This window comes from Rhea americana, unplaced genomic scaffold (assembly GCF_003343005.1).
Source record: "Rhea americana isolate MKP2758 unplaced genomic scaffold, rheAme1 scaffold_31, whole genome shotgun sequence".
Lineage (NCBI taxonomy): Eukaryota > Metazoa > Chordata > Aves > Rheiformes > Rheidae > Rhea > Rhea americana.
Window position 1 is genome coordinate 6170842 of NW_028186435.1, and position 19579 is coordinate 6190420.

The following is a 19579-nucleotide window of genomic DNA, read 5'->3' on the forward strand; positions in this document are numbered from 1 at the left end:
GCTCAAACAAGATACATAATTTTCCAAGTTAAAACTGAACCAGATCAGTAAGTACTTCTTACAGGCTAATATTAGAGAGTCATATTTACAATGTGCACATTACTTAAGCATAAGAAGCATTCTGCAAGAGTGCTTACAGAAGCATACAGGAGTCTACTTACCATTAGAAGTGCAGCAGTATGCATGTTTGTATATACATACTTACAYACGTTAAGACTGCCACAGTACTCACAATGTCAATTAAAAAAAATCCAGTAATAAAACTTACTAAAATGAAAATGGCTTGCTATTACAGTTATGATTATCTTCCCAGTTGGATGCTTCGGCTTTCAAGGACTGTGAAGAGGAATACACAGTCAGACTGCTGACTTCTCTAAAATTTATTCACAGCTTTTTTAATAATGCATTAAAATTACTTTTAGACATAGGCTGGCATTTTACAGCTTTTCTTCTCAATGAATGTTTTTTTTTTATCCCAGTAATGTTCAAAGTTTCCAAATTCTATGAAATACAGCTAAAAATCTCCCTTTGCTTTTTAGTCTTTGTTAGACAAAAGCTCTTCTGTTTTGTCTTCTGTTGTGGACTTCATCTACAATGCTGTAGAAAAGTCCCCAAAACAAAAACAACACACTGCAGACTTTAGTATACCAAATTCATTTTCACTTCATGAATTTTAAGTGAATGAGACTGAGTAACCACCAATATGCAGGAATAAGCTTCAGTGGTACAAAGATCTTCCAGGCACCCTGACAAGGCTGTACTGGAACTTGAGGGAGGAGGGAAGGAAGAGAGAGCGAGCAACAGATCTCTGCCCATCCTATAACTAATGGAAAATTTCCTATCAGTTTCATGGATCCTCAGATTTGCTGGAGATCAGGGAGTTGGCTTCCTGTCTTGCTGGCTTTCCTACAGCTTTGCATCCAAACACTTTGGGTGTGATGAGAACCACATCTTAAATGTTTAGCGGCACAACCCTCTAAAAGTGTAACAAAAAGCAAATGGGGGAAATGCAAAACCCAAACCCTAGCGTGGATAGGTTTCCTTCAGTAGCATATATTTTTGGAAAAAAAAAGCTGAAGCTGCAGAGAATGCAGCTTTCCAGCAAGCTCCAGGAGCTGTGCTACTCAAGGGAATGACCACCAAATCAGTGCTCTTTAAAATAAAGGGGGGAAAGTCTGTCATTCTAATTCTATGTTTAGTTTTAAATTGATTTTTAAAAAGTTACATCACATCTGTGATCAAGGCTTAAGACAGTGGGGTCTGCAACCTACTGTTTGCACATGGCTAGAGGGCCACAAAATACAAGCTTATCAAGTACTACCAGTCCCATTTTCTCCTCATGTAAGTGCACAAGAAACACTGTGAAAACAGCCTCACTTATTTTTAGTTGCCTTCTCATTTCAGTGTGGGGTTTTTTTCACTTTAATATTTGATAACCAGAGAAGCGAAAAATCTATAAGAATTTCTAATAAGATTATGATGCAAGTTAAAACCCTCTTCAGCCCAAGCAAATATTTGTGCACTAGGTCTGGCATGATTACATAATCATCTAATTAAACCAGAAAAAAAAAACCCATACATACATATATATCTATATAAATGGCACCATTTCTGTTTGATTTAAAATGAGACACAGGCACCTACATTTTGATAAAGTTTCATTTATGCAGTGCCAAAATAGCATTATCTGAGTTCTACATAAAAGGAAGAAAGTCTGAGTGACATCTTCACAAAATTTTCACTTCACCTTAATCCACAGAGTAAGCCAAGTGATTAAAAATGAAACAATGAGCTCAGTTAGTCAAAAGTGCCTCCTAACCTCTTTTAGCTTTAACTTACACACTCTAATAAAAATACACTATGTAGAAATATTACAAACATACAAAAACGTTTTATTGACTTTTTAAATAGCTCACTAAGTCTTTCGTTGTTTTAATTATTCAATACCACTTCWGTAAAGAACAGTCTTTCATCTGTTTAGTAAAAGCAAATAAATTATAAAAAGAATGTCACATTAACCACAATATTAAAGAATTATATTTGTACACATTTTCAGCTCTAATGCCTTGATACAATTTAAGATTGCATACATAACACGTGTAAATAAAACAGCCAGGGTTGTTTACCAGAATATCCATATTCTTGCCCTATTTACTGAATAGGAGTAGAGAAACATTTAGAATTCTTTTATGTGCAAAAACACACCTCAGTCCCCTGCCCTTCTAATTTGCATAATAAAAAATTGATCAGAACAAATAGTTTATTAATAGACTGCTGTGAAATGTTGGATTGGTATTTCTTTAAGGCCTTAAATAAACACCATAGACGTTAGGGGCTATACAGRAGGAATAATTTTTTTTCTATTGCAATTTTTATAACAGTTCTATTATTTCAGGACATGGTAAAGACTAGAATAACATTATTTTTACAGTACTAGTATAAATAGCACCATGCGCAACTACACAGATAAGCATATAATCTGTTACATCTATTCAGTTATGCATCAAATGGACAAGATGCCTGCATCTACTTTTACATTTTTAACACATACTAAACTAGAAGAAGCAAGTCAAAAGAAAGAGTATTGTCATTATAAAAACAATGAAAACTTATTTGCACCAAGATGCATTCAGAGGCCACAAGAACCTATGGCCTCTCTCTTTCAGCCCCCCAGGAGTATTACATCTCAAATTTTTAGAAAGAAGCAATTTTATCCACATACTTTTAGAAAAATATTTCTTCATTTCTCATTAACTTCAGTCTACACAGACTTCAGTCTACATAGATGGAGAGCAAACAAATTATGACAAAAATACAATGGCCATCTTTAGTTTTGCATTACTTTTTTCTGCCACCAGGCTATAGAAGAAAATGTGAGAAAAACGCTGTGAGAATAATCCTGGTTACCATAGATAGAGATGTTAACCTTTTCAAAATTAATACTGATACTGAAGCTGCTACTTACTGCAACCTCTTCCCAGCAGCAGTTAGAGGACTGATAATGCTAAAGACATTCCAGAAACACTCTGCAGTTCCATTTTCTACTCCTTACAGAAGGATAATTTAGTTTCAGGCTTTTTTTCTACAGAGACACAAAATAGCTTTTCTACAGTCCAGGACCTCTGATTACAAATCAGTAAAAAATCACAAAATAAAAAAAAAAAAAAACAAAAAAAAAAAACAAACATTTTATAGCCTGCCTACTTCAAGCTCTCAACAATTCATCATACTTCCATTACAATTTAACAAAACAAACAAAAAAGACAACTTCTATCAAGATGCAGGAAGAAGTAAGGGATTACAAAATGTATTATACGTGTAGTATATAGTCTTTGCTAAACTGACACTTCTGAATACAAAGCAGACACACCACATTTAGCAATACACAGGATAAATTTTGCAGTCTTTAAGTAAACAGTCAGCTTTTTACTAACTGTCTAAATCTATGGAAAACAACTATTTTGATAAATGAAGTATTTGTAGTCAATACAAATATAAAGAGTATTCCTATACTAGATGAATTCATTAAAATATTTTATAAAAAGTATTTGACTTTACTAGATGTTATTTATTCAATGCGAATATCAAATTTAGCGCACAGAATTACAACTCGCAGGTAGGGCCCTGATAAAGGCATAGTCCAACAGGTGATTAAAATAATATAATAGTACAATTTACTGTTATCTTTTGGGCCTAGACATCAACTGGGAAAAAAAAAATCAAACACTTGAATGGTAACGAGAGAAAACTCTTTCAGTGGTTATATAAAGCAACACAGAAAAAGAGTAAGAGGAGAAATCGACATCTTTCTGTGATTTCAATTAATATGCACTTCTAAACATCACTTACTTACAAATTAACAACATTAAAATGTTATTACATTATTACAAATGTTACTTTGTATGACACAAAGTGCTCATATCACTGTAGATAACAGTAATTGCTTTATTTTAAATATGTGTTTTATCTAAGGGAAGCTAAGAATTAGCATCACTGTATCTACCCTAAAGAATTCACTGGTTTTATTTTTAGCACTCACTTTTCATCTTCAGATAATAAGTCTCCCTCTCCCCTCATTCTCTAATATCACCCCATCCTTAGACAAAAGTCTACTTGAATTTTAGCCAGCAAGGTAACTATTTCTGTATTTACATTCTTTTACTAGCTGCTATTTATACATTCAATTTAATTAATATTATATTGGCAATAATGCAAAGCAACAAACAATAGCTCTGACAAAATTAGACGTTAAGTCACTATTTCCTCCTAACTTACTAAATTGAGTTGATATTTAACCTCTCATTCATAGCACATCCTTTACAAATTAGGCAAGGGTGCTAATTCAAGAAATTAATTAACTAATCTAATTTCATTTTCCATTAGGTTGGTAAACAAACCGAACTAAAAATAAACATAATAAAGTTCCACCTACATGAATTCTTCTGAGTATTCTCAGTGGCTCCTGGAGATGACATGGCAGTAGGAAATAAGCAAGTAAACAGAGACACAGGACTGGCCAAGGGAATCCTCCAGTTACCAAGCAGCTCCACTGATGTGCATCTTCACCGATGTAGAACAAAGACCGACGCTAGAAGCCTGCTTTTTCAAAGCAATAGTACTGCGACTGCTGCTTTTCAATGGGTCACTCATACACAGATGCACATGCATTGATACTTCAACTCTCTGCCTTGCCAAACCCTAGCACAAGCTCCCAGCAGCTGGGGTATACCAGAATGCACGCATGTATTTGGGAAGATACCACCTGCAGTTACATAAAGGGGTGGTGAAGGCAGACAAATATTCTAGAGGGTTATAATGTGATGACCTGCATTTACAGCATGTATTTATTTGATACAGAGATGTAATCACTGGCATATCATTCAGAAACAAGGCAGAGGTAAGGAAGGGTTATGATTCTTTTATTTTTTTTTTAATTATGAAATGTCTATAAGGCTCTCCCTCGAAATATTTTTCCTTGACATGGCTTAGCTCAGATACCCCATAAATTACATACTATTCTTGCTTCACATATAAAATATTAAAACTGTTAAAGATTATTTTTAATTAAATTGAAAGCAATCATCCCTACTGAAAACTGTATCACATATCCAGGCTATCTTTTTGTATCACATATCCAGGCTACCAGACTATATTTTTATTAAAATTTCAGATAATGTTTATGTATTTTTAAATGCAGAAACAGCTTATTACTCTAAATCCTTGGTTCTGGCAATGCTACAGTTAAACTATATTGCATTTACATTTCAAAAATTGTAAGAAACTGCTCAGAATCTGGAATACTGGCATGCACTACTTCTTTTGGTTAAAAGGAATAGGATACCCAGCACTGCCAGAAAACATGACAGCCATAATAATTGCCTTCCTTTTTATTTAAAACATCACATTTTAAAAATCTTGTTGATGACAATTTTCAAAATACAGATTATGAACAAAATGGAATTACACACATATTTCTCAGATCATCATCATTAAAGGAAAAATTGGTGGGAATGTACAGGCCTGTGAAACTCAGTGTTATTTCAGGGCTGCAAATAACAGAAATATTTATGGGAAAGATTAAAAAAAAATGCACAAGATAATCCTGCCTCCAGTTCGGACTTCAGTAATTAAAGGATGAATGGTGTCTATTGTTTTCCAAATCAGTTACGTAAGCACTGTAGACAATTAAAATATTACACCTTTAAATGCTTTATTTTCTACACAAACTGAGTATGACAGGACTTACGTTCCCATGAAATTTTTTTTTATTATCTACACAGTTAGCCATTCACCCTGACAATAGCCACGGAAAATCTCTATTGTCATATCAGCCTCCTCCGCTCCTTACCAAAAAAGGGTTCTGACAGGCTAACTCCAACACAGGGCCAAATTCTGCCAACTTGAGTTGTATGTCCATATCCATGAACCGCCTTATTTTTAGCTGCTGGTTTCATCTCAAAATTTTTGTGATACAGCTGACCCCTAAAAGGGCTTTTGACTTAGTGTAACACTAAAACTCATAAAAACTCAGGCGCATGGATAAGAAGAAAGCCAAATAAATGTACTGACCAGAAAAAAAAAAAAAGCACATCTATTTCAAAGTTAAATTTTCTTGAGAGAATAAACTAGCTTCTCTAGAACGCAAAGCAGTGTAATTCAGGACAAATGAGCACAACAGTGCCATATAAGAAAACAAGATTCACTAAAAATACAGATTAATGAAGCAAGTTAATCCTTCCTCCCTCCCCCTGCCCAATCAGAATTAAAATAAAAACCTCATAAAGACAAGGTTTCTGAARCATCTGGAACATTAACGTTCTGTGGATTATATTAACACATTGTCAGCATACTATTTTCAGGTGACAGCCATAATATAAAATCCTAAAATCTAGTCAAGCAACAAGATCATGAGCCAACAAACAGCACTATTAAATTTCAGATACAAAGCTATATTACATCCATAACACATAAAAAGCAAAAAAAGCATGAAACCAGATGTGGACTGGGGTGGAGGGAATGATGAAACTAAAAGCTATCTGTGAACAGCTACGTTGCAAGAAYAGAGAATACCTGCTCCAAGGAAACCTGAAGATCTAGCTTGTCCATGGAAAATCCAAGATCTCTGTAGCATCCTTTTCTARGCATTACGTTTCCTTTCGAAACTCAACCCTATATTTACAGGTTTGAAAGTCCAGACTAACAACACATGTAACAGTCTTAGATAAAGGATGCCATGTTATGATCAATTAAGGTTAAGGTCCATGCAAAGCTCTACTGCCATCATAAAAGAGATCTGGTTTCTCTCCCACTAGCTGAAAACTTACCAAAAGTGGGAGAAGGGGAAAATAACTTTCACCAATATCTAACTATTAATCTACCTGACAGTGCAGCCCTACCTTTGCCAAAGCATAATGCAAAATAGCGTTCTGATGTAGTGACTCAAGCTGTACTGTATTGAAAAAAATGTATTAAAAAGTGTATTTAAAAAAAAAAGTCTACCACTTAGGTACACTTAAAAAAAAAAAAAGAAAGAAAAAAAAAGCACTAAATTTCATTTTCTCCCATTGAAATGCAAAAATCTATCTTTATAGAAAATATTGTCTATACTGAAGACTTGGCACTTCTGGACATTAACCTGTTAGGTAACAAATTTATTTCTACTTACCTACGTGGTCTTCAAAATAAATGAATACTCATCTATTGTAGTTTGCTTCACCCCAGTCATAACATTCAATCCAGCACGTTTTGTTACTGTTACTTCAGTCTGTCAAARGCAGCTAATAAGTTTTCAGCTACACTTTACTGTTCAACACAAGACAGCGCTGCCAATTCAAGAAGTCATATTTAGGGGGTTAGCAAAGTCAAGCAATCACCTTTATATACTGTCATATGCTGTCTCTATCGAGACAGGAAATTAATACTTTCACTGTTCTTGAGTATGTGTTCATATACAGAGTAAGCTCTACAGTTGTGTGTTAACGAGTCATAATTCAGCCAAATATAATCAGATGTGTGCAACAAAGCACCATGAAGTCTGCAGGCCAGGGAGAGGTACAGCTGCACAACTTTTACATCGTMGTGCTGGTGATATCTAGCCAGCTGGATAAGGACTCAACTATCTACTAGGTAGGATCAATATCACCGAAACACCAAGAGTGAACCTTCCTTAAATTCCTCTATTTAAAAGGACCTGTTTAAGAAAAGGTTTGAGCTGAAGTCCATACCCATTTCAAGGAAGGCAAAATAAGAGGATAGAACTTACAAGTAAAGAGAACTCAGATTTAGAAAGTTTAAGGAAGTGTCCTGAGAATTAAACAGATGCAARAGTGTAAACTTGAAAACACACAGAATTAAAATCCAATTCATGGTAGCTGTAGACACACTTTAATGTTTTTCTTTTCCATCTGTCTTATCCTATTACACTCTAATGAAAGACTTAAGCAGATAAACTCATTTGCCTTTCACCCAAGGGTTGTCTGTAAGTGACCAAGTTTCAAATCAYTCCATTTTCAAGGGAGTAGCAATTCTACATAGAAGTATTGGTCTGTTCTTGCCATGAACAACACAAAGTACAAGGCACTCRAGTTTGCAAGGCTTCCCATAGGCTTGACGGGATGCAGAGAAGTTGGTAATACACAGTATTATCTAGAAATCTACCAGAATATTTTCAACTCATGGTAAAGTAATTGAAAAAACACCTGAAACCTGAGCATCCTTGATATTTTAACTCCATCTTAGCTTTTTGCCAATAAAGTTAAGCAATTGTTTACCTTTTTTGGTATGCCTAAATAAGAATTATCTTTTTTACATCTCTGCTATAATGTTCAAATATTGAAATGTTTGCTTGTGATTACCTAATTATATTTTCAAACAATCAGGAAATATGCAAAAAGCACTAGTGGCAAAGAGACTATCTATCTGATGCAGCATGTTCTAGACAAGCCACCCAACAACCAGACACCCCCACATATACACTTCAAATGAGGAACTGAAATGCAAAATCACAAAATACAACATTAAGCTGGAACCCTTATTATTAACTGGTATGATTATAAATACAATTTATAACAAGTTTAGTTGACTTAAGTTTCATAACCATTCATTTCATAAATAAAAACTCTTCACATTGAAACAAGGTCAATGTTCATAATGTGACAGGCTCTGGGGTGAGGTATTTCCTATTTATGTATTACAATCTCTAATTTTACTGTATACAGCTATACAGACTGTATAGCTAGTATGATTTTCTATCACAATGTCAGCTGCTCTTGCTTAGAAAAAAATACAAGATCATGTTCTTGAAACTATGGCTTAGCTTCTAGAACAGCTACATCATTGAATGTGTTAAACCTTGTCAGTCATGACCTGTAAATATCTCCATTGCATATTACCCATGCATCTGAAAGACAGTATGAAAGAATAGGAAAATGTTGTTTATTTTGACAGACATCAGAACACAAAATGATAAAGAGAATCCCTAGACTGAAAGAAAGATCCATTCAACACACTGTGAAAGGGAGGAAATTCCCCCCCCCCCCCAAAAAAAAGGGGGGAACGAAGGGACAGAGACAACAGACCTGTCTCCAAATATCATGTACTCTTGGAGAAGGGAATGGTAAAAACCAGGAAATTAAAGCTCAGATACAAATATGTTTAAGCTACCCAAAGGACTAGAAAACTGGAAGTTCATCAGAAGCATCTTACATGAAAAAGAGTGACAAAAACTCAGTATATTTCAAATGTGGCCCAATGACTAATCCAAGAAGAGAAAAAGAAGAAAAAACATCTCTTTTCTTCACCAGTCTCTTTCTCAAAAAGGGAATAAATATTTTGAAAAGGCTTTAGAAATTACTAGGACTTGTTTGGGAGTGATCTTTGATTCAAAGAGGTGGAAACCTACTTTGTTGCATTGTAAATAGAAGTGCTGAAAACAGTCAGATGACCATTTTTCCTGAGCATGAATTAAACTAATCCTATTAAAGCTTAGAAATATGCATGACTCAGTAACCAAAGCCACATGCACATTTGCCCTTACAAAAGTTTCTGTCACCTTTCATTGTCCAAAAGTGCTCTGTGTTGCTGATCTCTAAAAAGCTTATACTGCTTTAGTTTTCTTTTCAGAAAATATAACTCAGACATTTCATTCTAAACATTTTTTAAATAAAAAAAAGGACATTTATAAGCAATCTTAAAATCTATCACGTAAAAAGTTTCCATTTGGGAAAAGTCTGAAGTAAACTCAGCAACATAGGTTATTACTGTTGTATATCATTTTTATTTCTTTGATTTTTTTTTTTTTGTTACTGACCTCTCTGCTCTGCTTCACTATTTCATCATTTAACAAGATTAACAGTATTCTGAAAACATTTTACAGGTCTGCSTGCACTGGGATAGAAGAAAGGTTAACTATAAAAACATTGTTCAATGTCTCTAGAAGTACTGTAGAAAGCTTTCAAATCTCAGGGCCGTCATGACTGCCCTAGATTCCACGTTTCAAGAGAAAACAAGAGAAGATGGATTGTTTTGCATATTCCCAACCCAAGCCCATGACTGAAAGACATCATATATTTGTTGTGTAATTTCTGGTTTCTCACTTGTAAAAATGAAAATACATACTCTTTTAAACTCATTGAAGAGGAACAATCTATCAGGTACTAAAAACAAATATATGCTTATACAAGTGTCCTCTAAAATAAATTCTAATATCTAAAGATAGGGAAAATCTAAATGAAACAAGAAATAATTCTGTATCTTGGTTATGTAAAGCTGGAATTTATATTATCATTAAATATTATAAATATAAGGGCATTTTAAACTGTTTATAGGGCTCTATATTTGAAGATTCATGGGTATGCAGTGGTCTCATCCAGACTACATCTGTCTGTGCATATTTATATTTATGCATACATATATACAGCTCTAGARAGGTACAGATCTGAGGGACTGTTCATCTGCCCTGTGAATTGGACCTGAATTCTCATGGCCTATGCCAACATACCTCTAGCATTTTTTTTTCAGTACTTGTTTTGAATTTGTTGGGACACTTCACTGAACTCAGGTTTCCAGTGCTGTGCTATTTTGACCCTCTGACTACATCATTTAGTTTCTAAACTCCAGATACTTTCCAGAAACTTTCTATCTCAACAAGGCATGAAGACACACCATTGATGCATGTTAGAGTTCAATTTAGATCCTGAAAAACATGCAAACAACTCACTTTTTCCTCCTGTAGCAAAGTATTTAAGGAATGTATGGACATTTTGATTTCTTCAGCTTCAGGTGAATGAATTTATATGTACAAAACATATTTTGCTATAAAACATCTACCATCCTTAATCTGGAAGACAAAACCTTTTAGCATTATGGACGTTAATGATTACAAATAACAAGTTACTATTACCAAMACTGGCATTTCTACTCTTTTTCACTAAACCACAAGTTAACATACAATGGTTTCAACTGCATGTGTATTAAAAGATACAAGTGTATACAAAAGTAGGAGACATCTTACCTAAGGAGATCTTTACTTGAGCATAACTGAAACAAAATCCTTCCCCAAAGGAATATTGCTTCCAGATTGGATCTTAGCAGGCCAGACTTGCACCAGTCAAATAAACTCCTTTCACGTTGGTTTGTACCAGGCGTCACTTTCTTCTGTCCTGCCACTTACTTTAAGCAGTTATTCTTCTTTCTTGACCCCTACTTTTGGTATTTTATGAACTACAAACTTTTCACTCCAGGTAATTACGCCCGAGTGAATTAGTCAAGTTTTTAGTCTATACTTGCAATATAAGATGAAAAGACAACCATCTACCTCATCATTCCTTAATTAGCCTATTCCAGTTGGATCCAATCTTTTTTGAATATACCAAACCAGAATTATATGCAGTAATTCAGATAACATCTTACCAATGTTTTACCTAATGATACTAATACTTCCTTATCCCAACCTTAAAACATATTAGGTAATGCACTAACAGAAATACGTGCTTTTTAATGACTGTGTTACATTGGTATGACTGTGTTACATTGGTAATTCTGTACCACAGAAGCACAGTCTAAGAGCAACATCCTGGCCTCAGAGCTTACTTTTCCTTCTCCTTCTGCTGCATCAGCTCTGGAACCTCTTTGGCCCCATATTAAGCCATTTCATCATGCTGAATCAACAAAAAACAAATACCAAAAGTGTGAGGAGCTTTCTGCACAAATCCAGTGAGCTTTGAAAGTAGCTTAAAGCACAGGTATGCAAGAAAGAGCTACCAGTTAGACTGGGCAAGGCTGCTGCTGTAGAACTGAAACATCTGTCACCCTGTAGTCATGAATCCCTCATGGGTACTCAGAAAGTGGCTGAAGCTCCAGAAGGCTGGAAAAAGACTGGCTTAAACCAATCCAATGAGCAGCTCTATTTCACCACCCACGCTAACAATTTAAAATTTTGTCTAGCATCAGACCTGGGAAACTTAGTACATACAAAACCATAAAGAGCTGTTCCCCAAATATGGTTTTCTAATCAGCCATGTACTTACTTTCTAGTAGTTTAATCTGGACTTCCTGGGAGAATGCCAGACAAGACAGTGAAAGCTGTTCCCAAAGTCAAAACATAGTATCTACCACTTATTTTAAAGTGTGTTGTCCTCTTAAAGAAATAATTTAGACCTGTTTGACATGATTGCTCTTGAAAGCTCGTTAGCTTTTACACCCCTCCTTTGTGCCAAGTGCAAGCTTTTTTATTAGTTCAATGCCTAGAGAAAAAAAAAGCAATTAGGCTAACTGATATTTAATTCCCATTTTTAAAGCTCTGTCACACTGTTTGTGCTTTTCCAGCATTCCATAGCTTCCACCAATTCATGGAGTATCCCAGAAGAAATTTTATCCATTGATTTAAAACCGGACCTAGAACATCCTCTAACCTGGTCTTTCCTTGTCATAGCATGAGATCCTACTCATTTGCCCTTGATATGAACTGCATCAGCCACAGATTGCTGTTGATCTTTTCAGTAAAGACAAAAACAAAGACTTTAGCCTTCTTCTTGTGATCTATTTGCATTTTTCCCCTCTTTGTAGCACACTAAAAACCTTGGCTGTTATTATATTATCATAACAGTTTTATATTATCCCAGCTAAACTTCACTATTGCATTTTGGAAAACTAGTTCAAATACCAAAGATAAGCATTCATGACTTGTATTGGAAATGTATATGCAGCTATATTCATCACAGAGCCAGTTAGTTAGTTAGGTATAAATTTCAAGGCAAAAACACAGCTACTGCATTAAATTAATTGTCTTTGTAACATGCTTCTGACATCTACTTTTACAAAGAGTTGGTGTCTCTGTGGGGAAAAAATAAACAGAAAGAGAGAAATAACTTTGGAAATCCTCCTCCTGACTTTCACAAAATCACTTAAAAACTCTAATCAAAAAACTGGGGGTACACTGTTCTCACATGCATCAAGTACTACAAAGCTTAGCATTATCTTTGGTTTTCCATTGAGTTACTCTGTGTTGAAAGCTGTCAAATCAATCAGAAAAGGAGCAGTTATGGTAAGCTACAGATGAAGTGACATTTTACATAATCTGTTTTGCTTGTCTCTTAATGTTAGCTTTATTATTTTCCTTTTTAGCATTATATAAGGGTGAGATAGGACAAAAAAATGAAAAGGCAAAGAGAAATGCAGTTGATAGAAATTTCCAGCTCTTCTTTCAATTTCAGGAGACAATTAATTGACACTAGTCAATATACTTGACTTTCCTCACRTAAATACTATTCACAAAGCCACAGTCACACTTTATTCAAAGCAGAAGATGATAGCTGTTATTGAGCTAATCAAACATTAACATTAGTAAGTAAAGTCTGAAGTCATGAAGCACTGAAAACTGCAATATGTATGTTCCATCTATACACTACAGTGACAAAGTAATAAAACATGACAAAATTCCTAGCCATTGCAATTATTAGGACATCTACATGTACACATATATGCATGTCATAACCTATATGCAGCCAGTTCAGCTTCAAAAATTACATTTGTCTGWTACAACATACATGGTGATATAACACCATGAAAATATCCTAGAAACGGCCAGACAAAAGTCTAACAAATAAGTCCGTGACACACATCAAAATATCATTCATGTTAGAAAAGACAGTACCTAGTTGAAGACATAAAGTTTTTAACTTCTAAAACTGAACACTGAGGGAAAGACTTAAATTAGATAAAGAATCTCTGAAACATAGCTGAAATGACAACACCATCTGTGTTCTTCCTACACTTATGACTCTTCCAAAGAAATCAGTAGCAAGAACAGGTAAACTGACAAAAAAAGTAGGCTGCTTGGTCTGACATAAAATGACCACTATCAAACGTAGAACTGGAATGGATTTTTACTAGGTTCACTTAATACAGGAATTATTATAACCCCTCTAAATATTCAAGTAGGAAATTAAAAATAGAATTTACCTTTGAAGGTCTCAAGTTCCTTCCTGTTGGAGAAAAGCAGAATACAAAAAAGAAGCATGATGAGAAATAGTACATGTACAACTACAGATGATGTTTTATATAATTTAAGAGTCATTAAAAGATAAAAATCAAAGAATTTGAGTGTTACAGTTTTTAAAACTACTAATTGTGTAAAATTGCTTATCTAAAGCAAGCACTTTAGAAAAGTGTTCTAAAATAACTTTTTAGAAATTAGGCTACCACTTATTTATAAACATATACAACAATACAAGTATTATCTATTTATATCTATCCACATAATTTTAGATACACTGTTGCAAAAATAATTAAGACTTCTTAGGGCTTCAGGTACAAAAATATCTGTTGCTTAGGAGAGCTTTGCAGATTTGTAGCACAATGAATAATAATTAGTGTTTCATTTGCATGGATGCAACTCAAAACTCTTTTGGCAATCGAGAAGGACAAAAATTTGACAATTTCACTTATTTACTTCAAAAACATTATAAAGGCAATAGAGACAGATAGGGAAATTCCTCAGAGGAGGAGATTTTAAAGTCAAGCTCAGCTAACAGAAAGTAAAGAGGTTAAGTCAACATCAGCAGTGTCCTTTTTCCATCAAATAAGGCCACATGCACTAGTGAAGCAAGTTTGAATGGAGAGGGAATAAAAGCAAGAGAAATATTTTCTCATTTTTTAAGAAACTGTGAAGAGAAATACTCCATTTTCCATGGCTGTGTAGTAGTGATTTATAATGAACTTAGTTACCAAAGAAGAATCAGGATAACAGCTTAGATAAAGCAGATCACTGGCTTTTTCCTTTCCAAATGCTCATTTATAAAAATCTTCTCCTTTCTAGGTTCATAGATTTAAGTCTCTTATATAAGTCTACTAGTAATAAAGTTCTAAGAATGTATTAACTGTATCGTGATCTTCTTGAGATAAGATAGCATCTGGAAAGCAGATCACAATTTAAATGGAACAGTTTTGTTTCTTTGGTCCCTGCAGCACTGCCAGATGGAGTGGTATTTTTCTTTTTTTTTAATTCCTATTTGTTAACTTACACAGGCTATTACAATTTCCATGATTTTCTAGATTTTAATTATGTGCATTTTTACCTAGATCATATTTTTTGCAAGTTAAGAGAAACAYATGGAAAGTACAGAGCACATCCCTTAAAAGCCTCCATTCCACTGGACATCATCAACATTTGAGAGAGAAATGMTCTTCTGTGCTTTCTTTCCTTTTTATTCTTATAGACTTCACCACTTTTAGTTTCACAGTAAGTTTGTCCTTACCACTATGAACCACAATGTTACAATTTTTTCCCAGTTACACAGTCCTAACAGGCAAGTTTCAGAACATGATTTTTAAAGATCTGATGCCTTTAAAGTAGTCTATATTCTGAATTGGTGACTCAAATTTTCATCTACTCATATTATTCCTGTAAGAATGCAAACWTTGATTATTTTGAGTTGCAGAGAAACAACTGCAGGATAGAACTGTGGTTTAGAATTAATAATTCTCATTTTTCTAATTAATAGAGCCATAAAACAATTAAGAAGATATTGAAACTACACATGGGAAAATCTGACCCAACTATCAGTTCTTCAGAAAAATGCTTTTACTCACTATGCATAGACCAAAATATGTTTAATTCTTGTGTCACCTACCATATAGATCATTTCACGATACATATGCAATACTATAATAACTCCTTCTGCTCTCTAACAGATGATACATCTCAGCACGTACTCTTGAATCAAGAATGGGCAAAACTGTATCAAGTTTGAAACAATTATTTTATAAACAGCACAAAGGATTCTGAAAGAAATGAGAGAATACATTTACCTCCACGTTTTCAGGGAACTTCCCGCTTTTGTCATCAAACCTCAAACACAGGTTTCTGAAAAAATGTGTGCTATACCAGGAAATAAGCTACAGCRTGATTTACAGTAGAGAAACATATGAGTTCTCACTTCCTGTGAATATCTGTATTTCTCATCCTGCTTCTCCCTCCATCCCTCTCCCAAGTATTAAGGAGTTAGTTACTCCCTTTTTACTAAAGAAAAAAGCTACTTCCATCATTTTCAGATTCATAACCTAATATGTTTTCCCTATGCCCAAGTATTCTAAACATTCTTTAAAAACTCTCTCCAGCTGCATTCCTTGTATTTGAAAAACGGCATACTATTTGACAAAACAACAATCACAGGAAATGCATGTTTTCCATGGTCTGACTCAAAATCGCACTGAGGAAACATCTTGTAAAAGAAAGAGGAAAATACCCACATTGGTTGCTACTAAAATCAGAAGGTCTTACGCCACTTGTCTCCAAAAGAAAAGACAAAACTGATTAACACACAAGATGGTAATACAGTAACTGACAGTGATATTCATTGTTTTTGTTTAAAAACACAGAATTCGCCCTTTCAAAATCCTGAAAAAATTCTTTGAATTGACCCTTAAAGATGCTGTCATTACAGCAGSTATATATAACTGACATTCACCAAAGAAATTGGAAATGAGTATTTGACACAACTTTAAGATCTAGTTGCTCTGAGAAATTTGAAGTATCTTAAAAAGCACTATTAGAATACAGTAAAAATAAACATCTGTAGTTTAAGGATCTGTATTTCTAAATAACAACTTATCAATTTATATCCAAAGGTTGATGGTTCTTTTTATTATAGACAATATGAAGCATCCATCACTATTTGTGGGCTCTCATAACACCTTYAATAACAGATAATTTCAGAGATGCATCTTAAAAATTTGTTCACTTAAATGTGCTCTGCATCTGCAACATGTAGGATTTTTTTTTAATTAAGCTATCCAAATAGAAACTTTTAAGCTTTTAAATTTTGATCCTAAATCTTGTATGTCATCTACTTTGGTAAAAACTAGATACTAAATTTGAAGTGTAAAGCAGATTATGACTTGTACAGAAACTGGAAAAACAGCTTGCTAAAGATGAAATCATATGTTTTCCAGAAGTGTAGTTAAGGAGCTCTAGAAAGAYATACAGAAAATGACCTAATACAAAGTATTCCATTTCTTCTCCCCCTAGTAAGGAAATAAATAAACTTTTATTCAGCTATTAATTGGCAGGAGAAAAAAACMCAAGCCACAGATACCTCCTGCTCTATGAACCTGGAGTCCGAAAGTCATCTGAAAAAGTAAATACACTGAATTTAAGAAGGAAATTATACTTATTTGGAACACACACACTCTAGAAAGATTTGCAGAAAAAGCATTTAGCTTGGTAAGTAAAAATGAAAGAAATAAACTGAAAAAAAGTTTTGAAAAAGCCTCCTTTTCAAAAGAGATGAAAAGACAAACACTAAGAAATGCTTTCATTGGAAATAAGCCTGAATGAGCAGATAGGATTGCTGTCTCTTATTATTTTAGACCTTAGCATATTAAATTACCTGCTTTGATATTATGCATTGTTTTTTTGGTTTTGCTCTTAATTTAAATTATTCATTCTTTGAGACTGCATATTACACTAAGTTTACACAAAATCCTAGAGCAACAGAACCCAGTCTTTAACAGATGGCTTGCTAATATCATCATACTAGAAGACAAAACCGCAGTACAATGAATCATCTCAGCTGAAGAGTTCTGTCAACTGCCTCAGCTTAAAAGTGTATTACTATCTATCTGCTTTCTATAGGAAGAGGTTAGCTTTCCTCTCCCACCATTTGTCTAAATAGTGTGGGGCAAGTGAAAGCTTTCCACTGTGAAAGGTGTACAGATTTAAAGAGTTTTGGTCCAAAAAAAAATGCATGCACTTTACTAGTGCACAGATGAGACAGTTCTTCCCATTACTTTTAAAAAGAAAAAAAATCACAGACACTGCCCCTAGCTACATTGCACATAAAGATTCTTGAAGCCCACAGTGTAGACAGCTAAACAGCTACCTATGACTAAAGGAACTCCTGTATTAAGTGTAGTCTATAATCAGCCAAATCCATTATTCTGCATCTGACTATATGCTTCTTTTACTTTAGCTACTACATCTTAGGTTAGTGCAAACTACTCTGGCTAGTTATATAAATAAGAATATGCTTTACCTTTTCACAGCTAACAATAGGCTTTCAGAAGAAAGGAAGGCACTAATAATATAAATATCTCCACTCTTAGTGAAAAATAAATATAAGTACCACTGAGCAAGCAAAATAAAAGGTAAAAATAACAGGCAAGTAATCACAGCATGAAGACAYGGAAGCACTGGAAAAGTAATGTTTTTCTGTGTAGAGCGGAACTTAASTCCATTTTCTTTTCTGAGAGGCAAGAGGCTTCATCTATTCCAGAGTTACATCCTTGGAAATCATTTTTGCCATACACATATGCAACAATTTATCAAGATCTTAAGGCACAACAAAGATGATGTTCAGGTATATTTTAATGCCTGCATAAGAAGACACACTAAGCAGATGCTAGGCCCCTTCTGAACAGGATGGATATAAGGAAACAACAAAATAAACCCCTTTCTTTATACCATGSCAATGAAATCAAAGCCTTGCTAACACAAGAGATTTTTTGAGAATTCATCTAAAACATCTAATTGAAAATGTGGGACTTGAGCCCCAAGTACAGAGGAAAAAGATAGATACAGACATTGACAAAATATACAAAACAAAAGTTTAGTCTGGAGTATTCTTTTTATATAAATTTTTATTGGCAAGATACACAAYGCATTCTGAAGCAGATTAAAAGTGTATTGCCTTGAAACACTTTTGAGAGAGGATAAGCCTTTTGAATTATTATTTTAAAAGTCATTYTGGAATGCTCAGGTGAACAATTCATCAGTGGTATCTATTTCTTCATTTACAGAACAGTTGAGTTTCAAGGTTTTTGGTGGCAATATATACTTCTGGAGATCACAGCTGAAGTAAATTGTCTACAATATATATCTAGTCCCACAGAGTAACTCATATGACCACAACTTACATGAACAGTTAGAAAGCAAATACAAATTTCCAATTACACCTTCCCTTTCCCCTCAGACATTTCATGCAGTTTTGAATTAGTCCTGCCTTATTCACTTGGGATAAGAGATGATTCTTCTGGAGAGATTTGGAGATTCTTTTGGATATCACTGATAAACAAAAATAAATCCAGAAAAAATGATATGAGAGGAGAAGGAAAAASAAGAGCAGGAAAGAAGTAAAGACTGAATATAAGGTGCTTGCAGAAAGCTTCCAGTCTTAAAAACTAGAACTTCTTGAAAAGATACAGACACCGCTTAAAGTCCCGTAAGTCTTCAAATACATGTAATATATAGGTATCACATCACTCCTTTGATATTAGAATCACAGAATCAGTAAGGTTGRAAGGGACCTCTGGAGATCATCTAGTCCAACCTCCCTGCTCAAGCAGGGTCACCTARAGCATGTTAGACAGGGTTGCTTCCAGGCGGGCCTTGAAGATCTCCAGAGAAGGAGACTCCACAACCTCTCTGGGCAACCTGGTCCAGTGCTCCATCACTCTCACAGGGAAGAAATTCCCCCTCACAGTCAGGCGGAACTTCCTGTGCTTCAATTTCTGCCCACTGCCTCTCGTCCTGTCACATGGGACAAATGAAAAGAGTTTATCCCCATCCCCTTGACACCCTCCC

General features: G+C 34.5%; 1 protein-coding gene across 1 annotated transcript in view; it reads right to left on the reverse strand.

The window, feature by feature from the left end:
• DTNBP1 (dystrobrevin binding protein 1) overlaps window positions 1-19579 on the reverse strand; it is a 77185-nt gene that overhangs the window by 26350 nt on the left and 31256 nt on the right. Inside the window, exon 7 of the mRNA XM_085310058.1 lies at window positions 13960-13982. Within this exon, the coding sequence (XP_085166184.1) occupies window positions 13960-13982 (23 nt within the window). The remainder of the gene's footprint in view (window positions 1-13959; window positions 13983-19579) is intronic.